A 24,047-nucleotide genomic window follows, 5' to 3' on the forward strand; every position below is an offset into this window, starting at 1 on the left:
TCCAGCTGTGCCTGGTCGCCAAGGAGACGCGCGCGCGCGCGCGCAGAAGAATGGGCAATCTCAGGGAGGTGGGCGGCCATTTTGTTGTAGCTCAGCATTGATTTAGTTGCAGATTCCTCCTGGTGGGGGGTGTGAGGCTGGAGAGTGTTTGTCCGGTGAGGAGGAGGTAACATTGTCTTCTTATTATTGCATTATTATAGGTTTTATCTGTTTTTTTTTTGTGACATGAGGAGTTTGAGGGAAAATGTTCAGGTCCATGGTGGTGGGAAGCCTGAGAACAGAGTTGTCTTCCCCTTTTTTTTTTTCCAGATGTGATTGTGTTTATTGTTCTATTATTGATTTTTTGGCATCGTGGTGGGTTTACTGTAAGGCCGAGAAGGCCGATTAACGTCAACGACGCCTTCAGACCGCGATTACGCCCCATAACATTGCGGTGGATTGTGCGCACTGTTTTGGCCAACAAGAAACATGACGAGCTTCGTTTTTACTGAACCACCTGAAGGAGGAACTGTATCTGCCAATCATAGCAGCCAATCACATCCTCCCAACCTCTTATGCGTATTTTCTGATTAGCTCCGCCTATCTGGGTTTTTTTTTTAAAGCTTCATGTGGGTCCATGGGACAGGCAGATGGAAATGGACCAGTGTCTGTACATCCACCTACCTCTGAGTACGGCCGGGTCCGGAAAACAGGAACCAAAAAGGACTACGTTCTTTTCCGTTTTTCCATTGCTGTGTCCCAGTATGGCTCCCACGTGTGTGTGTGTGTGTGTGTGTGTGTGGCCCCGAACATGGTCTCTGTGTCCCAATTATGATCTTTGTACGGGTACATGGCCCCGAACGCAGGAAGACAGTCACCGTTTCCCAGTATGACCTCCATGCGGGTACATGGCCCCGAACGCAGAATCGCAGTTACCATTTCCCAGTATGACCTCCATGTGGGTACATGGCCCCGAACGCAGAAACACGGTCACTGTGTCCCAGTATGACCTCCATGTGGCTACATGGCCCCGAACGCAGAATCACGATCACTGTTTCCCAGTATGACCTCCATGTGGGTACATGGCCCCTAATGCAGGGTTATAGTCGCTGTGTTCCAATATGACCTCCATGCGTGTGTATGGCCCTGCACGCAGAAACACAGTCGCTGTGTCACAATTATGACCTCCAGGTAGGTACATGGTCCTGAACATGGGGACACAGTCGTTGTGTCGCAATTATGATCTTCATGCGGGTACATGGCCCTGAACGCAGAAACATGGTCACTGTGTCCCAGTATGACCTCCAGGCAGGTACATGGCCCCGAACGCAGAAACACGGTCGCTGTGTCCCAGTATGACCTCCATGCGGGTACATGGCCCCTGAACGCAGAATCACGATCACTGTTTCCCAGTATGACCTCCATGTGGGTACATGGCCCCTAATGCAGGGTTATAGTCGCTGTGTTCCAGTATGACCTCCATGTGGGTACAAGGCCCCAAACGCAGAAACTCGGTCACTGTGTCCCAGTATGACCTCCATGCGGGTACATGGCCCCGAACGCAGAATCGCAGTTACCATTTCCCAGTATGACCTCCATGTGGGTACATGGCCCCGAACGCAGAAACACGGTCACTGTGTCCCAGTATGACCTCCATGTGGCTACATGGCCCCGAACGCAGAATCACGATCACTGTTTCCCAGTATGACCTCCATGTGGGTACATGGCCCCTAATGCAGGGTTATAGTCGCTGTGTTCCAATATGACCTCCATGCGTGTGTATGGCCCTGCACGCAGAAACACAGTCGCTGTGTCACAATTATGACCTCCAGGTAGGTACATGGTCCTGAACATGGGGACACAGTCGTTGTGTCGCAATTATGATCTTCATGCGGGTACATGGCCCTGAACGCAGAAACATGGTCACTGTGTCCCAGTATGACCTCCAGGCAGGTACATGGCCCCGAACGCAGAAACACGGTTGCTGTGTCCCAGTATGACCTCCATGCGGGTACATGGCCCCTGAACGCAGAATCACGATCACTGTTTCCCAGTATGACCTCCATGTGGGTACATGGCCCCTAATGCAGGGTTATAGTCGCTGTGTTCCAGTATGACCTCCATGTGGGTACAAGGCCCCAAACGCAGAAACTCGGTCACTGTGTCCCAGTATGACCTCCATGCGGGTACATGGCCCCGAACGCAGAAACTCGGTCACTGTGTCCCAGTATGACCTCCATGTGGGTACATGGCCCCGAACTCAGAATCATGGTCACTGTGTCCCAGTATGACCTCCACGTGGGTACATGGCCCCGAACGCAGAAACTCAGTCACTGTGTCCCAGTATGACCTCCATGCGGGTACATGGCCCCGAACGCAGAAACTCGGTCACTGTGTCCCAGTATGACCTCCATGCGGGTACATGGCCCTGAACGCAGAAACTCGGTCACTGTGTCCCAGTATGACCTCCATGCGGGTACATGGCCCCGAACGCAGAAACTCGGTCACTGTGTCCCAGTATGACCTCCATGTGGGTACATGGCCCCGAACTCAGAATCATGGTCACTGTGTCCCAGTATGACCTCCACGTGGGTACATGGCCCCGAACGCAGAAACACGGTCACTGTGTCCCAGTATGACCTCCATGCGGGTACATGGCCACGAACGCAGAAACACGGTCGCTGTGTCCCAGTATGACCTCCATGCGGGTACATGGCTCCGAATGCAGAAACACGGTCACTGTAGGTACATGGCCCCGAACGCAGAAACTCAGTCACTGTGTCCCAGTATGATCTCCAGGTGGGTACAAGTCCCCGAACGCATGGACACAGTCACTGTGTCCCAGTATGGGGTCATATTGGGACACAAGTGGCTGTGTCCCTGCTTTCGGGGCCATGGATGTCATAAATAGACAAGACTGGGACCACCAGTATTGGGGATGCATGCAACACCTGTGCATCCCCATGCCAATAAAACATGCCCCTGCATGGGGCATTGATAAAACGACCCCCACGTGAACGAGGCCTACTGAAGGGGCATGGATGTCAAAATACTAATATCTGTTTAGCTTCAGTTCATGGGGGATCTGCTCCTGTATCTTCTGCTGAATGGGGTGGCACCACGTGAAAGGGCCCTTAAACATAGACGTTCGGTGTGGTCTGTAAGTTTTTCAGACAGACCCAGGTTGAGCCTCCATTGTTGCCTATGGACAGGCGGATAGAAATGATCATGTGTCTACATCCTACATCTATCTTTCTACCCCTCACCTCACCCCTTCAGTCTCCTGGCATTACTAACCTACTAAGTGACATATTGGCATGGATGTCACTCCACTTCCTCAAACTCAATCTTTCCAAAACTGAGCTCTTAGTATTCCCCCTAGCCCGTGCCCCCTCCCCTGACTTCTCCATCAAGATCAATAATACAATCATCAGTCCCTTACCTCATGCCAGGTTACTAGGTGTAATCCTAGACTCCCATCTGTCCTTTCACCCCCAAATCCAATCACTGTCCAAATCTTGTAGACTTCACCTCCGCAACATCTCCAAGATACGGCCGTTCTTAACCTCGGAAACCACTAAGCAACTTATTCACTCTCTGGTTATATCTCGCCTTGACTATTGTAACTCCCTCCTCATTGGCCTACCTAATCGCAGGCTATCCCCTCTTCAGTCTATCATGAATGCTGCTGCCAGACTCCTCCACCTTACTAACCGTTCTGTATCTGCCATCCCTCTCTGCCAATCCCTCCACTGGCTTCCCATTGCCCAACGGATAAAATTCAAAACGCTAACAATAACGTATAAAGCCATTTATAACTCTGCCCCAAATTACATCACCGATCTTGTCTCTAAATATCACCCAAACCGTACTCTCCACTCCTCATAAGACCTCCTACTCTCTAGCTCCCTTGTCTCCTCTTCCCATGCTCGACTCCAGGACTTCATCCTCTGGAAATCTTTGAAAACCTATCTCTTCAGGGAAGCCTATCCTGCCGTCAGCTAATACTGGAATCTTCTACTCTTCCAACCAGTTCATCCCCCACAGTTACTACCTTTTGTACCACTAGCCCCTCCCTCCTAGATTGTAAGCTCCAAGGATCAGGGCCCTCAAATCCCTTTTGTATTTAACTGTATTGCTACTGTTTTGTCTCCCGTTATATTGTAAAGCACTGAGCAAACTGTTGGCGCTATATAAATCCTGTATAATAATAAAAACATCCACGGGCGTTCGGGTCTGGTTTTTTTTTTCAGTGGAACAAAGCTGCGTCCTTTTCCATTGAGACAGATGTGAACGGATGTTGTCCATTTACGCCGGATATGTTCATATCTGTTTTTAGGCCTCATTCACACAGGGTGATTTGATCTGTGTCCCATGTAGGGCCACGTATACCCGCTTAGGTGTTCTGTACATCCTTGTGCAAGGCTGATGACTTTGCGGTGGTGGGATTTATCAGAAATGGGAAAGAGACTTGAGTATAGGACTGTGGTGGAGAACTTTGTCACATGGTGAGGATAATCATCGGAAGATAAAGGAGCTGGTTGGGGATTTGAGGAGGGAGGCATGGTTGACCCATGTCTCCATCCGTGGAGTGGATGTAGTAGAGAATTACAAGTATCTAGGGGGTGAACATAATAAGCTGGACTGGTGCAAGAACACGGAGGTGCTCTATAGGAAGGACCCCATTTTTTTGAGGAGGCTGACGGTGCTGAAGATGTTTTAGGACTCTGTGGTGGCCAGTGCTCTCCTGTATGTGATGGTATGCTGAGGAAGCAGGCTTAGGGTGGCTAACAACAACAGACTCGCAAAATTGATTTGCAAGGCCAATGATGTTGTTGGATTGGAGTTGGGTGTCTTTAACGACTGTGTTCGGAGAATATTGTCCAAGGTATGTTCAATCTTGGACAGCTCCTCCCACCCGCTCCACACTACACTGGACAGTCTGCGGAGAGCCATCAGTGGCAAGCTTGTTACAACCACAGTGCACCTCAGATTGACAAATCACTTTTGCCTTTTGGCCATCAAATGATATAAATCCTCTCTGTGAGTCCTGGATGCGAGTATTTAGCCCTGGTTCACACTAAATGCTACTTTGAAATAGCGCGATTTTAAATCTGCAGATCAGTGCGATTTGCACCTTCCCATTTCACTGCGGCCTCCAACTTCATTTAGCAGAAGTCAATGCAAGTCGCAATGGCATCAGAAAAAAAGTAGTGCAGTAACTGTATTTGAAATCGTTCTACTTCTAATCGCACGGATAAAACCACTTGCTCTCCAGAAGATTTACCCCCCCTTCCTGACCAGGCTAGTTTTGGTGCTGCGTTGTGCGGTCATGCAATGCTGTACGCAAATTAAATTCATGTCCCCTTTTTTTTTTTTTCCCTCCCACAAATAGAGCTTTCTTTCGGTTTTTGATCACCTCTGCGTTTTTTACTTTTTGCGCTATAAAGGAAAAAAGTCAGACAATCTAATAATAAAAAAACTATATTTTTTATTTTCTGCTATAAAACATATCTAGTAAAAAATGTTTTTAAAAATCTAATTTATTTATAAATTTAGACCAAAATGTATTCTGCTACATATTTAAATAAAAAAAAAATCCCAAAAATTGTATATTGATTAGTTTGCACAAACGTTATAGCGTCTTAGAAAATATGGGACATATACTGGAATTTTTTATTTTTTTATACTAGTAATGGCTGCGATCAGTGACTTATAGTGGGACTGCGATATTGTGGTGGACATTTTTACCCTGATACTTTGTGGGAACCAGTGACACTAATACAGCGATCTGCTATAGGGCAGATGTAAAGTGGTTAAGACGATACCATAGAAAAACATCAGATATGACTTCATGTGCAATTTGTAAATCTCATGTCGCACGTGAAGTTGCACTGGTGTGAACCAGTGCTTATAATCTGGTTTATGCTTCAGAATTTTACGTAGTTTTCATAGTATGTTGGTATTAGGTCAATGATTTTGGGTAATGCTAGAGAAAGTGGTGGACTATTTGCATCGGTAGTATGATTTTCTGTTATTTAATCTGTGTTTTTTATTCCATGTTTTATTTTAATAGTATGGATGGTTTATTAAAGTATATTTAAAATTTAATTTTATTGGTAATTTTATTGTGTTGTTGTGTCTTGTTCTGTTGTGTTCTTGTTCGTTGTGTTCTTGTGTTGTCCTTATTGAATGTGGCTGTATGTAAATACATTTTCTTTGGGATTAATAATGTATTCTGAACAAAAATGTAAAAAAATGCTTCCATTCAATTCTATAGAAATAATATCGCTAAAAAAAAAAAAAAGTGCAAATCTGCCAGATTAGCCTGAAAAGCTCTAGCACTTGTTTGCGCTCCAGTGACTTGGAGCGGAGCTGTGAACCATCTCCATTGAGAATTTTTTTTTTTTTTTTCATATATTCAAGAATTTTGGACTTTGAGCTACAAATCGCTCAAGTGTGAATAGGGCCCAAGAAAGCATTCCCTTTACTTTGTGGCGATTTCCTCCCACTTCCTGTCTTTGTTTAGTTAGAGGAGATTTCCTTCACTTCCTGTCCCAAAGACAGCAGAAAAATGAAAAAGTCAAGAAACCTGACCTTTTATTGAAACATACATTCAACGTCTGTTTTTAAGTAAATTTATTGCAGCGTGATGATTTTTTTTTTAAACCATCTTATGTTCTAAGTACAGTCTCAGACGTATTGACGTGGGAGTGTTTACAAGGATCCGTAGAAGGACGTCATGATGGAGAACCGGCCGCCCCTCACATCACCAGGTAAGGAGACTTCCATGTCTTGTATTGAGGATCCACTTAGATACACACATCCTCTGATATAAAGACATAGGAACAATGTATTCAGTCAGTGTGTGTGCCCTACAGATGGATCCAGTAATGGGAACCGACCAGAGAGATGTCCCCGTCCTCTGTATTCCCGGGACTCCAAACAGGAACAATACAAGATCCATCAGGTAGATCAGGTACGTAGCACTGAGACAATACTTTATATTGACTAAATGTTTACTGAGGCTGTCTCCCGTAATAAATATATGTTCTTTCTATGTAAATCTAAATGATAGTGTTGGACCTTAGTCCTGGGTAGCTTATGTGTTTCTCTTACAATTACTACCTAAAATTGTGCCATGACCTGGTTCACCTGTTGGTGGTGCTGTGCTTTCCTGGGCGGGACGCTGCAGTTTTAGTGTCTTCTGGCAATCAGCTCCACCTAGCCACACCTGCTGTGAGGGTACTTAAGTTCCACTTCTGCAGTGGCTCCTTGTATCATTGTTTTGGCTGCTTCTGCCTTGTAACCTGTTTGCCATGTTGCTGCCAGACTCTGTTGCCATTAACTCTTGCCCTGTATCCGGCACCCTGTTCCTCCTTTCTCAGTTTTGTTTCCCCTCCTTCCCAGCTGCTCCTGCAGGTTTCCTCTGCCTTGCATATTTCACACTTGTATATACACTATATTGCCAAAAGTATTGGGCCGCCTGCCTTTCCATGCACATGAACTTTAATGGCCTCCCAGTCTTAGTCCGTAGGGTTCAATATTGAGGTGGCCCCGCCCTTTGCATCTATAACAGCTTCAACTCTTCTGGGAAGGCCGTCCACAAGGTTTAGGAGGGTGTCTATGGGAAGGTTTGACCTTTCTTCCAGAAGCACATTTGTCAAGTCATGCACTGATGTCGGGGGAGGAGTCCTGGCTTGCAGTCTCTGCTCTATTTAATTCCAAAGGTGTTCTATGGGGTTGAGGTCAGGACTCTGTGCAGGCCAGTCAAGTTCCTCCACCCCAAACTGGCTCCTCCATGTCTTTATGGACTTTGCTTTGTGCACTGGTGTGCAGTCATGTTGGAACAGGAGGGGGCCATCCCCAAACTCTTCCCACAAAGTTGGGAGCATGAAATTGTCCAAAATGTCTTGGTATGCTGACCCCTTCACTGGAACTAGGGGGCCAAGCCCAACCCCTGAAAAACAACCCCACACCATAATCCCCCCTCCCATCAAACTTTACACTTGGCACAATGCAGTCAGGCAAGTACCGTTCTGACAACCGCCAAACCCAGACACGTCCATCAGTTGCCAGACAGAGAAGCGTGATTGGTCACTCCAGACAACACATCTCTACTGCTCTAGAGTCCAGTGGTGGCGTACTTTACACCACGGCATCCGACGCTTTGCATTGCACTTGGTGATGTAAGGCATGGATGCAGCTGCTCGGCCATGGAAACCCATTCCATGAAGCTCTCTACGCACTGTTATTGTGCACATCTGGAGGCCACACCAAGTTTGGAGATCTTTAGCTATTGACTCTGCAGACAGTTGGTGACTTGTGCGCACTGTGCGCTTCAGTATGCGCTGACCCCGCTCTATCATGTGACATGGTCTACCAGTTGGTGGCTGAGTTGCTGTTGTTCCCAGTTGCTTCCATTTTGTTATAATCCCACTAACAGTTGACCGTGGAATATTTAGTAGCCAGGAAATGTCACGGATGGACTTATTGCTCAGGTGGCCACCTATCACGGGACCATGCTTGGAGTCACTGAGCTCCTGAGAGCGACCCATTCTTTCACCAATGTTTGGTGGCCATGGAGGGGATTGGAACACCTGAATCACATAATTTGGAGGGCGGGGCCAATACTTTTGGCAATACAGTGTATTTTTATATTTAGTTATTAGGTTGCTGCATTTTGTATATTAGATATGGTAACTGAGACTAATGTCCTGGTACTGCAAACAAATACATTTACTTCCAATTACCTAAACTATAAATTAAATGAGCAAAACCAAGTGCAGTGAAAGAGTCCAAGCTCTGTGTAAAAAGCACCCAAGATGTCTATAATAAACAAATTTCTTGAAACACTGGATCCCATAAGGTGATGTGGAATCAAAAAGCAAAACGTGCTCCACCAATGTGCAAAATGGCTGCTCACCATCAACATTGACCCATATTCCCATACAGGTCAAATACACTTTGTCAACTCCCATAGGTAAAACCTGCTCCTTCTCCTTGCTGTAGATCTCTCTGGCAGGTAATCCTTGATCCTCAATATTCGTCAGCCAATGCTCCAATAAAGATTGAAAAGTCGCCCATAATGTACTATATAAAGCTACGGTTTATTGAGTAAAAGAATGCCACTCACATTTAAAAAACCAATACATAGACTGTAATGCGTTCCAAAAGAGAGGTTTCGACCTTGACCCGAAGTGATGTCACGTGACTACCTCCGACGCATTGCGTCACTGAACACGTGACTTCTTCAGGGATCTGAATTTTAAAGTGGTAGCTCATAGGGTTTGCTGATTTATTAAATATGTTTTATATTGTAGAACGAAAATCCAATTAAAGTAGAGATAAAAGAAGAGGCAGAAGAGGTGTATGTGATGGGTGATGAGCCATATAGGGCTCCAGAGATCAGCAGAGGTGAGTAATAAACATTAAATCCAGAGAGGAGTCCCAGATCCTCCTTGTTCAGTCACTACACTACAACAATTTCTTCTTCCCCTCCCCCCCCTCCTCTGTAATGGGGGGACAGTATGTGCCCAGTGGGGGGGGGGCGCAGAAGCCATCAGCCTCTATTAGACTCCAGCTATGATCCATGTGTGACGGAGGGTAGGCAGGACAGAACACACAGAGCAGATGGCAAACACACAAGGCTTTATTGAGACAAAATGACAGTCACTCAATGGGGAAATTGCAGGGAGGGTGACCTCGCCAATATGAGACCAGCAAGGAGAGGGCCAAAACACTTGTAGTCCAGCCCCAAGGGGGCAAAGGTAAAGTCTCTGCAGCAGATTGTAATCCTACAGGGGGGGTAGAGGGGCAGCTCAGGAACAGTTCAGGCAAAACGGGAAGCATACACTCACGGATTCGACAAGGTTCCCGGTCTCCCAGGGAGTAAGATAGTATGACATAGGTACCTGTTGGGGTCCGGAGTAGGTCTGTGGTCTCTCCCTTAGCTGGGTCTCAGGCAGGGCTGGCGTGCGGTCTTCCCCCTTTGGCTGGGGGTCTCGGGCAGGCTGGCGTGTGCGGTCTTCCCCCTTTGGCTGGGGTTCTTGGGCAGGCTGGCGTGTGCGGTCTCCCCCCTTTGGCTGGGGGTCTCGGGCAGGCTGCCATGTGCGGCCTCCCCCCTATGGCTGGGGGTCCCAGGCAGGCTGGCGTGTGCGGGGTCCCCCTGTATCCCTGGGGGCCTTTTACAGAGTTAGCCACGAGATCCTGCTGCAGCTGGGATCCCTCGACAGCTGCGCAGCAGAAAGAGTGACCGGGGAACCCGGCATCAGCCTTCTTAAGCTGATGCAGGACGCTCTCCAGTCGTCCTGGCAACTGTGAGCGGGCTGGAGCCAGCGTGCCTCGTCGCTCAGCAACGAGGCACGCCCCCTGGACACGGGCCGTGCTCTTGTGAGCGCGACTTTTGTCCAGTGACATCCGCACGGAGAGTTCCCGCACTGCGGATGACAGGACCGGGTGGCATCATGCGGACGCTGCAGTCCGGAACATCCCCGCAGGAGGTTTGCATCTCTCCGCAGAGAGGTGTGAACCTTGCTACCCTCTCCTCTCCAGCCGCGCCGGAGGAGGAGAAGATAGTGGTAGGGGTGGTGAAAGCCGCACCTCTTGTCCTGCACAGTAGGACGAGAGGTGGAGGGGGGCCACTTAGCAGAGAGGCAGGGGATAACAGTGGGGGGGAAATTCATTAGTTGAATTTGGGAACATTTGGCAGGATGACATGGAGGAGGAAATACATTGATTGAATTTGGGAACATTTGTCAGGATGACACGGAGGAGGAAATACATTGATTTAATTTGGGAACATTTGGCAGGATGACATGGAGGAGGAAATACATTGATTGAATTTGGGAACATTTGTCACAAGACAGTAAGGAATGCATTAAGGATGTACTTCATTTGGGCACAAGGAATTAATGATAGGATTAAGGCAGAAATTAATAATTGGCAGAGCACCTATATTGTGACACTACCCCCCCCATTTCCCCAGTGCCGGCAAGGGGGGGACCCAACCGGGTTGCCTTGAAGGCACTTGTGGGCCCTAGCTTGGCTTGAGTGAGGGTCTTGTTGGTGGGAAAGGCCGTCCACATTTTGGTGTTGGCTTCCCAGTCTATATTGAATGGTGAAATTGTAGGGCTGGAGGGCGAGGCTCCACCTAAGGTGGCGCCCATTGTCCCCGGACACCCTGATTAGCCATGTGAGGGGGTTGTGATCGGTGACAATGGTGAACTCCCGGCCGTATAGGTAGGGCTGTAGTTTCTTTAGGGCCCAGACTATGGCCAGACATTCCTTCTCCACCATAGCGTAGGCGACTTCCCTGTCCAGTAGTTTGCAGCTGAGGAAGGCGATGGGGTGTTCCTCCCCAGCCTCGTTGACTTGGCTGAGGACGGCTCCTAGGCCGTAGGAGGAGGCGTCTGTCTGGACCAGGAAGCATCTGTTGTGGTCAGGGGCGGCCAGGAGGGGGTTGCTTGCCAGGGCGGATTTGAGGTAACGGAAGGCGAAGTCGCAGGCCGAGGTCCAATTCACCATCCTGGGGCTGTTCTTCCGGGTCAGGTCGGTCAGGAGCTGGGCCATGGAGCTGAAATTAGGTACAAACTTACGGTAATAGCCGGCAGTGCCGAGGAATGCCATCACTTGTTTCTTGGTCTGGGGGATGGGCCAGTCATAAATGGCTTGGACCTTGGCTGGCTCAGGTTTCAGTGTCTCCACCCCCCCCCCCCCCCACCACCACCACTCGGTACCCGAGGTACTGTACCTCGGCCATCCCCAACTGGCATTTGTCCGGTCTCACGGTCAGCCCAGCCCCGCAGATGCTGAAGATGGCTATGTCATCTAGGTAGGCGCACGCAAACCCTTGGCACCCTTCTAGTAGCCGGTCCACGACCCGTTGAAAGGTGGCGGGGGCGTTTTTCATGCCAAAGGGCATGACTAGGAACTCGTACAGGCCGAACGGGGTGATGAATTCGGAGCGCTCAACGCCCTCCTTCGTAGCCCTTGCTGAGGTCTAGGGTGCTAACGTATCAGGCCCCGGCTAGACGGTTTAGCAGGTTGTCTATGCGGGGCATGGGGTAGGCGTCACTGACAGTGTAGTCATTCAACCTCCAGTAGTCCACGCAAAAGCGTGTGCTCCCATCCTTCTTCGGAATGAGCACTACCGGGGAGGCCCAGGGACTGTGGGAGGGTTGGATGATGCCCAGCTGGAGCATCTCCGAGAGCTCCGCCCAGATGGCTGTCTTCACGGATTCGGTAGGGGGCCTGCTGGATGGATTTTTGACTGTGGGTCTCCACGTGGTGGAGGGCTAATCCAGTGCAGCCCGGGGTGGCCGAGAAGGCGATGGCCCGGTCCGCTAGCACGGCCCGCATCTGGGTCCTCTGGGGGTTCTCTGATCTAGGAGTGGCGACCTTGGTGGCTTGCAAGAGGTCGGGCAGGGCTCCCTCATCACCTTCGCCTGTGGAGGCGGGGCAGATGGCTAGCACGGGCAGAGTCCGGTCATGGTACTTTTTTTTTTTTTTTTTTTTTTAACATATTGATGTGAACCGTGCGCTGCTGGCGGTCGCGGGCGTCGAGACTAATGACCGGGCGGTCATTAGTCTCGACGCCCGCGACCGCCAACAGCGCACGGTTCTCAGGGGGTCTCAGGCAGGCTGGCGTGTGCAGTCTCCCCCCTTTGGCTGGGGGTCTCAGGCAGGCTGGCGTGTGCAGTCTCCCCCTTTGGCTGGGGGTCTCAGGCAGGCTGGCGTGTGCAGTCTCCCCCTTTGGCTGGGGGTCTCGGGCAGGCTGGCGTGTGCGGTCTCCTTCCTTTGGCTGGGGGTCTCGGGCAGGCTGGCGTGTGCGGTCTCCCCCCTTTGGCTGGGGTCTTAGGCAGGCTGGCGTGGGTCTTTTGCAGAGTTAGCCACGAGGGTCCCGCCGCAGCTGGGATCCCTCGATGGCTGCACAGCAGAAAGAATGACTGGGGAGCCCGGCATCAGCCTTCTTAAGCTGATGCAGGACGCTCTCCGGTCGTCCTGGCAACTGTGAGCGGGCTGGAGCCGGCGTGCCTCGTCGCTCAGCAACGAGGCACGCCCCCTGGACACGGGCCGTGCTCTTGTGAGCGCGACTTTTGTCCAGTGACATCCGCACGGAGAGTTCCCACACTGCGGATGACAGGACCGGGTGGCATCATGCGGACGCTGCGGTCCGGAACATCCCCTCAGGAGGTTCGTACCTCTCCGCGGAGAGGTGTGAACCTCGCTACCCTCTCCTCTCCAGCCACGCTGGAGGAGGAGAAGATAGTGCAAGGGGTGGTGAAAGCTGCACCTCTTGTCCTGCGCCGCAGGACGAGAGGTGGAGGGGGCCCACTTAGAGAGGCAGGGGAGGAAGGTAAAGCCGGATGACAGAGGATAACAGTGGGGGGGAAATTCATTAGTTGAATTTGGGAACATTTGGCAGGATGACATGGAGGAGGAAATACATTGATTTAATTTGGGAACATTTGGCAGGATGACACAGAGAAAATACATTAACTGAATTTGGGAACATTTGGCACAAGACAGTAAGGAATGCATTAAGGATGTACTTCATTTGGGCACAAGGAGTTAATGATAGGATTAAGGCAGAAATTAATAATTGGCAGAGCACTTATATTATGACACTATGTAAGGAGGAGGAGATCCCGCCAGAGATCTACACAGGTGAGGAATAAACACTAAATCCAGAGAAGAGCCCCAGATCCTCCTTGTTCAGTCACTACAACAATCTCTTCTTCTCCACCCTCCTCTGTCAGTAGACAGCAATGGGGGGGGGGGGGGACAGGAGCCATCAGCCTCTATTAGACTTGGGCTATAAGCCATGTAAGGAGGAGGAGATCCTTCCAGAGATCAGCCCAGGTGAGGAATAAACACTAAATCCAGAGAAGAGTCCTAGATCCTCCTTGTTCAGTCACTACAATCATCTCTTCTTCAGTAATGGCCATCAAAAATGGGGGGAAAAAGGGGAAACAGGGAAGCTGGGGAGTCCACATTCAATCACTAAGCATATAATTGAGAAGCCAACAGAATATCTGGAAGGGTGCCACCTAACCTACTAGCAAAAAGGCTGCACACCTAATTGGCTAACCTCAAATAAAAGTTATTTGTACAACAACCACAATATGACATCCGCTGTCAGTAGAAAGTAATGGGGGGACAGTATGTGCCCAGTGGGGGGGGGTCAGGAGCCATCAGCCTCTATTAGACTCTGGCTCTCCTCCTCACATCATGTCATTGAGACGTGACCAGTCTCCCCCCACACACACTCTCTGGGGTCTCTCATACATCTCAGTACAGGGGGCTTCACTCATCTTTATTCTCAGACCCCAGAAACACCAGAGGCTCTCGGAGAGAGGTCAGTCTTGAGGAGGAGGAAGAAGGACCTGTGAGGATTAAAGAGGAGGAAATCCCAATAAACATCAGTGCAGGTAAGGAATAAAACACAAAAAGAAACCATTTGCTCTACTGAATCGTCCTTTATGAAGACCACAGGTCTGTGAGATTCCCTTTAATGTCAGCTGAACAGTGAGCAAAAACAAATTATTTTTCTGGTAGGGAAGGCTATTGTTTGCATACGCAGTGGTGGGATTTTCCCTTACTTCCAGTCTAGTTGACAGGTGCCAGACAGGAAGGGAGGGAGATCCTCTCAACAGAGAAACAGACAGCATTTTAACAATGAAGAGCTTACCCTTTAAAGCGGTAGTAAACCGCAGACAAAAAAAAAACAAAAAAAAAAAACACACAACAAAAGGTCCACTGCAAGGTGAATGTCAATGTGCTAGTATGCATTGCATAAAGAATGCCACTCACATTTAAAAACCAACACAAACTGTAATGCGTTCCAAAAGGTCTCGGTCGTGACCAGAAGTGACGTCACCCCCACATCATCGGTAGATGACCGCTGTCTGGGTAGAGGGTGCATAGAGAACATTGGATTTCAAGCAAGACAGCTGGCATCAACACAAGGGAACCTCTCCTATGCACTGTCCCTTGTGCTGATTCACCACTTCAAATCCGGACACTTTCACCCCCTTCCTGTCCAGGCCAATTTTCAGCTTTCAGCGCTATCACACATTGAATGACAATTGCACGGTCATGCAACACTGTACCCATATGAATTTTTTAGCATTTGTTTTTGAGACAGGCAAAGCTTTATATTGGTGGCATTTATTCACCACTGGGATATTTTTTTTGCTATATAAATGTAAGTCCAAACATTTTGAAAAAAAGTGTTTTTCTTATACAATTTTGCAAATAAATAGTCTTTCTTCATACATACTGGCCAAAATGTATTCAGCTATCTTTTTAGTAGTAAAAAAAAATAAAAAATTGTTTATAACCAAAAATTATAATAATTTTTCAAAACGTTACATTTTTATTTTTTTTTATTATTATTTATTTTTTTTTTACATACTGTCACCCTAGCAGTACAGTGTCTACTACTTGTGGGGGGTGATGAAGATTTTTTTTTTTTTTTTAACAACATTGATTGCTTTTACAGCCTTTATGGGTGTAAAAGCAATCATTTCTCCTTCTCTCTGGCTGCATTCTTGCAGCCATTGAGAAATAATGTGAGAGCTGATTGGTCACAGCTTGTCACATGGCACAAGGCTGTTATGAATGGCCCTGTACCATGTGATCTCTGTGATCATTCACAAGTAGTAAGCAATAATGTCAGGAAGCACACACAGGCCGAAAATGCGGTCCCTGCACTGCCCCCGTCCGGCAGTTTATATACATGGGCCGGACAGGAAGTGGTTTGAAAAAAACAAACAAAAAACGTAAAAACTTAAGCTGGCCATACACGTATAGATTTTTGTTCAAGAATTTTCGTTTCAAGAATATTCGTCTGATTTTCTAATCGTTAGTGGGGGTCAAGTCAATGTTTGTTTTTCGACCGCAGTGATGGGAAAATTCGAAGGGGCAGGAAGAAAAACTTCTCGGTCAAACGAATTTTCGGCTGGTGTATCTGGTTACCATTCAGAAATTACATTAATTTTAAACTCCAATGTTAACTGCAAAAGACGATTTTTCAGACATTCGTCCACTCACCGAATGTTCAAACAATTTTCGTACGACTTTTCTTCCGAATATTCCCGGTTGAAAATCTACATGTGTGTGGCCGGCTTTAATTAAAGTCCAAAAGTAAAAAAGGTTATGGCTGGAGATAGATCTAATATACATAATATATAAAAAAAGTGTAGTTATTAAAATATGTAATATATATATATATATATATATATATATATATATATATATATATATATATATATACACATATACATACACACACACATATACATACACACACACACACACACACTAAATATATATACACACACACTTTTTTTTGTGACTTACCTTTTTTTTTTTTTTTTTTAATTCTTTTCAGATGGAAAATACAGGGCATCTGCAATGGAAGAATGTGATTTAGATGATGAGGGGATGCCTGACTCCTTAGAGGAAAACTCCACCATGCCAAATCTTCATCCAGCACCCCCCAGTGCAGACCCCTCTACACAAAGGGCAATCTCGAATAGGAGCCACGCCGGAGAAAAGCCATATGCGTGCGCAAAATGCGGAAATTGTTACTCCCAGAAGGAACACCTTATTGTCCATCAGATGAGTCACACAGGAAAGAAACCTTTTTCCTGTTCAGAATGTGGGAAATGCTTCACCTGGCGAGAAAGTCTCATTGTTCATCAGAGGACCCATGCTGGGGAGAAGCCGTATTCATGTTCTGAATGTGGGAAGTGTTTTCCTTTTAAACATCTACTCCTCCTTCACCACCGAACTCACACAGGTAAGGAGCTTTTTGTTTTAGTTTTTTTTTTGATTTTTATGCGTAAAATCTTATTTTAAGAAAGGTGTTCCGACCTCCCATCAGATGAGCCGTACGGGGGGGGGGAGAAAAGATATTCATACTTAGGCTGGCCATACACTATACAATTTTCTGCCCAATTTCCTTTAGATTTACCTTCAACTGTGTAGTGCAAGGGCACGCCTAATTGGATACAATTGAAAGTGTTTAGTTTTGACCTCCTATTATATGACTTTTGGTAAATTTAAACCAAAAATCTCAAGGAAATTGCATAATGTATGGTGTATGACCAGCCTTAGAATGTGGAAAGCGTTTTGCAAAAAAAAAAAAAAAAAGGGTATCTTGATCTTTTGTTAGCCACCAGATGAGTCATATGGGTGAGAAACCTTACCTTACCCACTCACAGGAGCAGCTGTTTTCATGTTCCAAATACCCGAAGCCAGGGATCACAAGTCTTCAGCTACTAGCCAGGCATTAAGAGTTACTTGCCACCAGTTGTCCCACCCTGCCCCTACCCTGCCCCACCCCTAATTTCATCCCTTAACACGCCCTCAAACTCTCTCATGAAATGTCACTGTTAAATGTTTTATGCAGAATAAAGTTACAAAACTAAATATTAAAGACCCTTCAGGATCCCCCTTTTACGTTGGGCGTCCCCCTCCAGGATCCCCCTTTTACGTCAGGCATCCGCCATAAGGATCCCCCTTTTACATGAGGTGTCCCCCTTCAGAATCCCTCCTATACATCGGGCGTCCCCCTTCGGGATCCCCTTTTTACGTCGGGCGTCCCCCTTCGGGATCCCCTTTTTTTACGTCGGGCGTCCCCCTTCGGGATCCCCTTTTTTTACGTCGGGCGTCCCCCTTCGGGATCCCCTTTTTTTACGTCGGGCGTCCCCCTTCGGGATCCCCCTTTTTACGTCGGGCGTCCCCCTTCGGGATCCCCCTTTTTACGTCGGGCGTCCCCCTTCAGGATCCCCTTTTTTTACGTCGGGCGTCCCCCTTCAGGATCCCCTTTTTTACGTCGGGCGTCCCCCTTCATGATCCCCTTTTTTTACGTCGGGCGTCCCCCTTCAGGATCCCCTTTCTTTACGTCGGGCGTCCCCCTTCAGGATCTCCTTTTTTTACGTCGGGCATCCCCCTTCAGGATCTCCTTTTTTTATGTCGGGCGTCCCCCTTCAGGATCCCCTTTTTTTTTACATCGGGCGCCCCCATCAGGATCCCCCTTTTTATGTCGGGCGTCCCCCTTCGGGGTGCAGGGACACAAAATAAAGCCAGGCTGGGCTGGGGATAGAGCAGAGTCTCAAAGCGGGACTGCTAGGGACTCCACTCCTCTTAAGTCGCTGATTGCCACCATCACTAGTAAAAATTAAAAAAAAAAAAAAAAAAAGAAAAAAAATCCCAGTATATATAGTGCCAATTGTAAACGCTATAACTTTCAAGTAAACCAGTTAATTTACACGGATTGCACTTTTTTTTTTTTTTTAGCAAAGACATGGAGCAGAATACGTTTTAGGGCCTAAATTTATGACGAAATTAGTTTTTTTTTTTGTTTTTTTTTACTGGACATGTTTAATAGCAAAAAGTCAAAAATAGTGTTTTTTTTCTCAAAATTGTCAAGTTTTTTTTTTTTTCTCTTTTATAGCGCAAACAATAAAAAAAAATGCACAGGCGATCAAATACCACTGAAGTAAAGCTCTATTTGTGAGGGAAAAAAAAAAAAAGACCGAAATTTAAATTTCTGTCCTTTTTTTTTTTTTTTTTAAAATTTTGGTGCAGCGTTGCATGATTACGCAATTGTCAGTTAAAGTAACACCGTGCCGTACCACAAACAAATGGCCTGGTCATGAGAGGCGGGTAATAATGGGGATGTCAGAGCCGCAGTCCTGCTATGAGTCGCTGATCGCCGCCATTTGTAAATGCTATAGTTTTCACGCAAACCAATTAATTTACACGTTTTGGGATTTTTTTTTTAGCAAAGACATGGAGCAGAATACATTTTGGCCAACTTTTTTTTTAACCAGACATTTAATAGCAAAAATTCAAGAATATTGTTGGTTTTTTTCCTCAATGGTCAGTCTTTTGTTTTTTTTTTTTCCCATAGCGCAAAAAAATGAAAAACCCGCAGATGTGATCAAATACCACCAAAAAGAAATCTCTATTTTGGGGGGAAAAAAGGCCATAAATTTAATTTGGGTGCAGCGCTGCCTGACTGCGCAATTGTCAGTTAAAGTAATGCAGCGCCATAGCGCAAAAAAATGGCCTGGTCAGGAAGGGGAGGGAAATCCTGTGGAGGGCGAGGGTTAAGGACTATGTATCATTGATTATTAGTTTGTGAAATCTAATATTGTCTGGTTTTTATTTCCCTGCAGCAGCGATGGCTGATAAATTCACCTCTCCCGACTTTCTGCCGTACTTCATCGATATGTACAGAGACATGCCATGCTTGTGGAAGGTGAAATCAAAGGAATATTCAAACCGCAGCAAGCGGGACGAGGCGTACAAACAGCTGGCGGAGCTGTGCACGGCGGTGTATGCCAAAGCCGATGAGAAGTACGTGAAAGGCAAGATCGCCAACCTGCGCACGGTTTTCAAGAAGGAGCTCCATAAAATAGAAGCTTCAAAAAAAGCCGGCGCAGGAGCGGATGACGTGTACGTGCCGCGTTTGTGGTACTTCGAAAGCCTGCGTTTTCTAGATGACCAGGATGTGCCCCGAAACTCCGTGTGCACCTTGCAGCCGACTACCTCCGACTCCTCTTCTATGTCCCCTGAGCTGGATATGGACGTGCAAGAAGAAATAACGGATACACAGGTAAGAGTCATCCGCAATAAAAAGGTTTCGGTGACCAAAACGTTTCTGCCAAAAACACCCCCATCAGCCGTCGGCCAATATGGAAAAAAAAAAAAAAAAAAGCACCGATATAGGCACTGAAAAAACCTCAAACGCCGCCCACCCGTTACTGGTGCCACCGGCCGCCGCTTGGTAGTTCTTAGCCTTACCTGAGAAACCATTGAACGATCCCGCTGGGCATAAAGAGGAGTGAAGGAAAACTGGCCTCCACTCCTCTCTATGCCCTTGGAGGACCGGAGTGATGTCACTTCCCATTTCGGCTTTTTTTTTTTTTTTTTTTAAAGCACTAGAGCAGGGGTGTCAAACTGGTGGCCCTCCAGCTGTTTCGAAGCTACAAGTCCCATCATGCCTCTGCCTTTGGGAGTCATGCTTGTAACTGTCTTGCAATGCCTCATGGGACTTGTAGTTTGACAACAGCTGGAGGGTGGCCAGTTTGACACCCGCGCACTAGATCAATGCGTTTTTTATTCCAATGCTTTACATTGCAGAGGAAAGATGTGGGGTCTTATTGACCCCACATCTCTCCATAAAGAGGACCTGTCACTAATTATTTATATCACAAGGGATGCATGCATTTCTTGTGATAAGAATAAAAGTGATTACATTTTTTTTTTTTTTTTAAAGGGACAGTGCAAGAAAAAAAAAAAAAATTTAAGTGCCCCCGTCCCCCTGTGCTCGCACGTAGTGGTGAATGCATACATAGGCCACGTCCACATATGTAAATGTTATTTAAACCACACGTGAGGTATCGCCACGAACATCGGAGCAAGAGCAATAATTCTCGCACTAGACCTCCTCTGTAACTTTACACTGCTAACCTGTAGACATTTTTAAAGCATCACCCATTGAGATTTTTTAAGTACCTCAGTTTGACACCATTCCAGGAGCGTGCGCAATTTTAAAGCGTGACATGTTGGGTATCTATTTACTCGCCGTAATCATATTTTACAAAAAAATTGGGGTATACATTGTGTTTTTTTTAATCAGTGTATTTTTTTTGCCAAAAAATATATATTCATTTTTAAAAAAAACACGCATTTCGGTTTTCAGTGCATTTTGAATGTTTGATTTCAGTTTTGGCACCAGAATTTTCATTTCGGTGCACCACTAATTAAAACCTCATTGTCTCTTAGAATACTACAGAATCACAGACTGTAAGTGCAATACTGAATATTGCTCTGCCAGGCAACCACATCCCTGCTCAGGGTCTCCGCCAAATGGGTAGCGCTGGCCCTCCAGTACTGGCAGGGCTGTGGATAATGGGGTACCCCTGGTTGTTCTGTATGTATGGAGCCCAGGCAGCTGGGTGAATCGGATGTGGGCAGGGAGGGTGATCGAGAGGGGGGCAGAGGCAGTGTAGCCTGCATGTAGAGTGTGTCGTGGGGAAATTTGGGGTGTAGCAAAATTAAGCTAACATTGGGAGAAATTTAAAACTTGTAAAGCACACGGGGGGGGGGGGGGGGTCAAAAGTATCCAGTTTATATAATGTACAAAATGCAGGTATAGGGAGTATGTAATGTATACAGTGCAGGGGCGGGTAATGTACACACAGTGCAGGGGCGGGTAATGTACACACAGTGCAGGGGTCTGGAGTGAGTATAGCATAAAGTGCCGGGGTCAGGAGTTTGTAATGTACGTTTATGGTTTGGCAGTGCAGAGGTTAAGAGTATGTAATGTGCAGAGTGCAAGGGTCAGGAGTACTGATGCACCCATATATTGGCCGCCGGATAGGATTAGCCAAAAATAGGGTTATTGGCGATTTGACGATAGAAAACAAAAAAAAGGTGCCAATAATAGCTGTGTTTTTTTTTTTTTAAATTGTGCAGCATATTTAAAATGTCCAAATTTGTGTTACTTTTAATAAAAGTTTTACTGGATTGTATGTTTAAATTAATATTCATTTAAATGAATTATATTAATTAAAAAGTTGAATACAATTACAATATAAAAAATAAAATAAAAAGTTATTTTTTTTATATATATGTGGGTGCCACATGAGTTGCAGACTCACGTGGCAAAAAATAATTCCCTAGCAGACGAATGCGATCCATTCCTGAATCTGCAGCAACACATAATTAACTTCTTCTGGCTCATTTAAGAAAAAAAAATGGCATTATTGCTGCTCTTTTTCCCTAGGAGACCTACAACCAAGAACCACAACTGCCGGTGTTACCGGTTGTGACCACGCACACGAGCAAAAAAAGAAAATCCAATGAAGACGGCACGGCAAGCTTTCTTAAGGAAGCATCGGCTGCCCTTAAAAGACAAACTGACGAATGCGAGATCTTTGGCAGCCTCGTCGCTAGCAAACTGCGCAGCATGCCGCCGCAGCAAAGGCAAATGGTGGAGCCTTTAATCTACCAACTGCTCATCAAAGGGCAAAAGGGAGAAGCGACATCCAACACCCACATCGCAGAGCACTACACTGCCGACGGACCGCGAACAAGCCAGACATCGCGGCCTCCTCAGAACTGGCCAATGAATATGTCCGCTCAGGAGCACCCACAGACTTCATGGTCACAAGATTCGCATTACACTAACCTATAGTTCAGTTTTCCCCTCCCCCCATTTCTTTACATGCTAACATGTGACGTTGTTCAACCAATAGTTTTAATAAAGACATTTCTTTTCTATATTGAAATTTTACTACTTCTGTTATTAGCACTTTATTATTTTAATGCCAATACCCAGATTAGATATTCATTTACCTTTTAACCAGTTCAGCAGTTTTGTTTTTGTTTTTTTTAATTTTTCGCATGCCTGTACAAATCTAAATTTTTGGCAATAAAATTACTTAAACCTCCAGAACATTATATATATAGGCGTACCTCGGTTTACAAAATGTAATGCGTTCCCCGGGACGTTTCGTATTGCGAAAAATTCCCCAGTTTCCCATAGGAATGCATTGAAAACCAATTAATCCGTTCCGGAGATCAGAAAGAAGTTTATAAAGAGTTTTGAACAGATAAGACTTTTTTTTTTAAAGTGCACTTTAGAACATTATATATACAGGTGTACCGTGGTTTACGAATTTAATGCATTCCCCGGGATGTTTTGTATTGCAAAAAATTCCCCAGTTTCCCATAGGGATGCATTGAAAACCAATTAAATCAATTCCGGAGGTCAGAAAAAAGTTTAAAAAAAAGAAAATTCTATTATCTGTTCAAAACGCTTTATAAAGTGCACTTTAGAACATTATATATACACAGGTGTACCTCAGTTTACAAATTTAATGCGTTCTCCAGGACGTTTTGTATTGCAAAAAATTCCCCAGTTTCCCATAGGAATGCATTGAAAATCAATCTGTTCCGCAGGTCAAAAAAAAAGGTTTAAAAAAAAAAAAAAAAAAAAAGAAAAGTCTTTTATCTGTTAAAAAAAACTCTTTATAAAGTGCACTTTAGAACATAAACACACACAGGTGTAAGAAAAAAAATTAAACCAGCGCAAATTAATTTTAAACACACAATATATATCAACTCACAAAAAAAATCAATTAATGCAAACAAATTATATATATATATATACTGTATATATATTTTTTGTTTCAATATTTTTTTTGCACCAACTGATTTTTTTGTGAGTTGATATATTATGTGTGTTTAAAATTACATTTTTTAATTAATGTTTTATGTTTCTTTTTTTTTATTTTTGTTAGTGGTATCACTAAGGAGCAGCAGCATTTTTGCATATTGGAAATTATTTCACAAAATATTTTTTTTTTTTTTTTTGACGCTGGTGATTTTTTGTTTAATATAATACAGGTGTACCTTGGTTTACAAATTGAATTCATTCTCTGGAACGTTTCGTATTGCAAAAAAATTCCCCAGTTTCCCATAGGAATGCATTGAAAATCAATTAATCCGTTCCGGAGGTCAGAAAAAAAAAAGTTTAAGAGAAAAAAAGTCCTTTATCTGTTCAGAACTCTTTATAAAGTGCACTTTAAAGAAATAAATACTGTACAGGGACATGATTAAAAATTAATTCGTAGATGCATTGAAAACCAATTAATTTGTTCCACAGGTCAGAAAAAGTAAAAAAAAAAAAAAGTCTCTGTCATAGGTCAGTGCAGGTTTTTAATGTAATTGCTGGCTTTTTTTTCCTTCACTATAGCTCAGAGAATCAGCTGTCACTTTCTCCCCAGATAAAAGAAACAATGTTTCCTTTTTAGTTTGTTTCCTGAGATAAAAGAAACAAAGTATCCTTTAGCTTCTGGGAAAGTGACAGCTAATTCTGTGAGCTATAGTGAAGAGGAAAAAAAAAAAAAGCCGACAATTGCATTTAAAAAAATTCATAGAAAATTCATAAACCGAGGCATTATTTTCAATGGATTTTCATTCATAAACCGAAAATTAGGCGTTCGTAAACTGAGGTACACCTGTGTAAAATATATCTATCT

The 24,047-nt window shown here is 45.6% G+C and overlaps 1 protein-coding gene across 3 annotated transcripts; it reads left to right on the forward strand.

Moving 5' to 3' along the window:
• The first annotated feature begins 51 nt into the window (after nt 1-51).
• Nucleotides 52-22,286, forward strand: LOC149466307 (uncharacterized). Of its 3 annotated transcripts, none has more exons than XM_089672953.1 (8): nt 52-166; nt 6,671-6,755; nt 6,861-6,958; nt 9,303-9,396; nt 14,307-14,411; nt 16,376-16,786; nt 19,173-19,612; nt 21,788-22,286. In XM_089672953.1, the coding sequence occupies exons 2-8, from the start codon at nt 6,722-6,724 to the stop codon at nt 22,196-22,198; spliced, it is 1,593 nt and encodes a 530-aa protein (XP_089529079.1). In that variant the 5' UTR covers nt 52-166; nt 6,671-6,721; the 3' UTR covers nt 22,199-22,286. The 3 variants fall into 3 exon arrangements, with proteins under 3 accessions (XP_089529079.1, XP_089529080.1, XP_089529081.1); XM_089672954.1 differs by having other exon boundaries at nt 70-166; nt 6,666-6,755; XM_089672955.1 differs by having other exon boundaries at nt 136-155.
• The last annotated feature ends 1,761 nt before the right edge of the window (nt 22,287-24,047 follow it).

Source organism: Staurois parvus, unplaced genomic scaffold (assembly GCF_062004578.1).
Source record: "Staurois parvus isolate SC_StPar_1 unplaced genomic scaffold, SC_StPar_1.0 ptg000132l, whole genome shotgun sequence".
NCBI classification, from domain to species: Eukaryota; Metazoa; Chordata; class Amphibia; order Anura; family Ranidae; genus Staurois; species Staurois parvus.

Excerpts from the sequence above, each read along its gene's own strand:
- LOC149466307 (XM_089672953.1), top strand. The coding sequence starts at position 6,722 with ATGATGGAGAACCGGCCGCCCCTCACATCACCAG. Across the intron at positions 6,959-9,302 it reads AGATCCATCAGGTAGATCAG|AACGAAAATCCAATTAAAGT; the intron begins GTACGTAGCACT and ends TTTATATTGTAG. Across the intron at positions 19,613-21,787 it reads AAGAAATAACGGATACACAG|GAGACCTACAACCAAGAACC; the intron begins GTAAGAGTCATC and ends CTTTTTCCCTAG.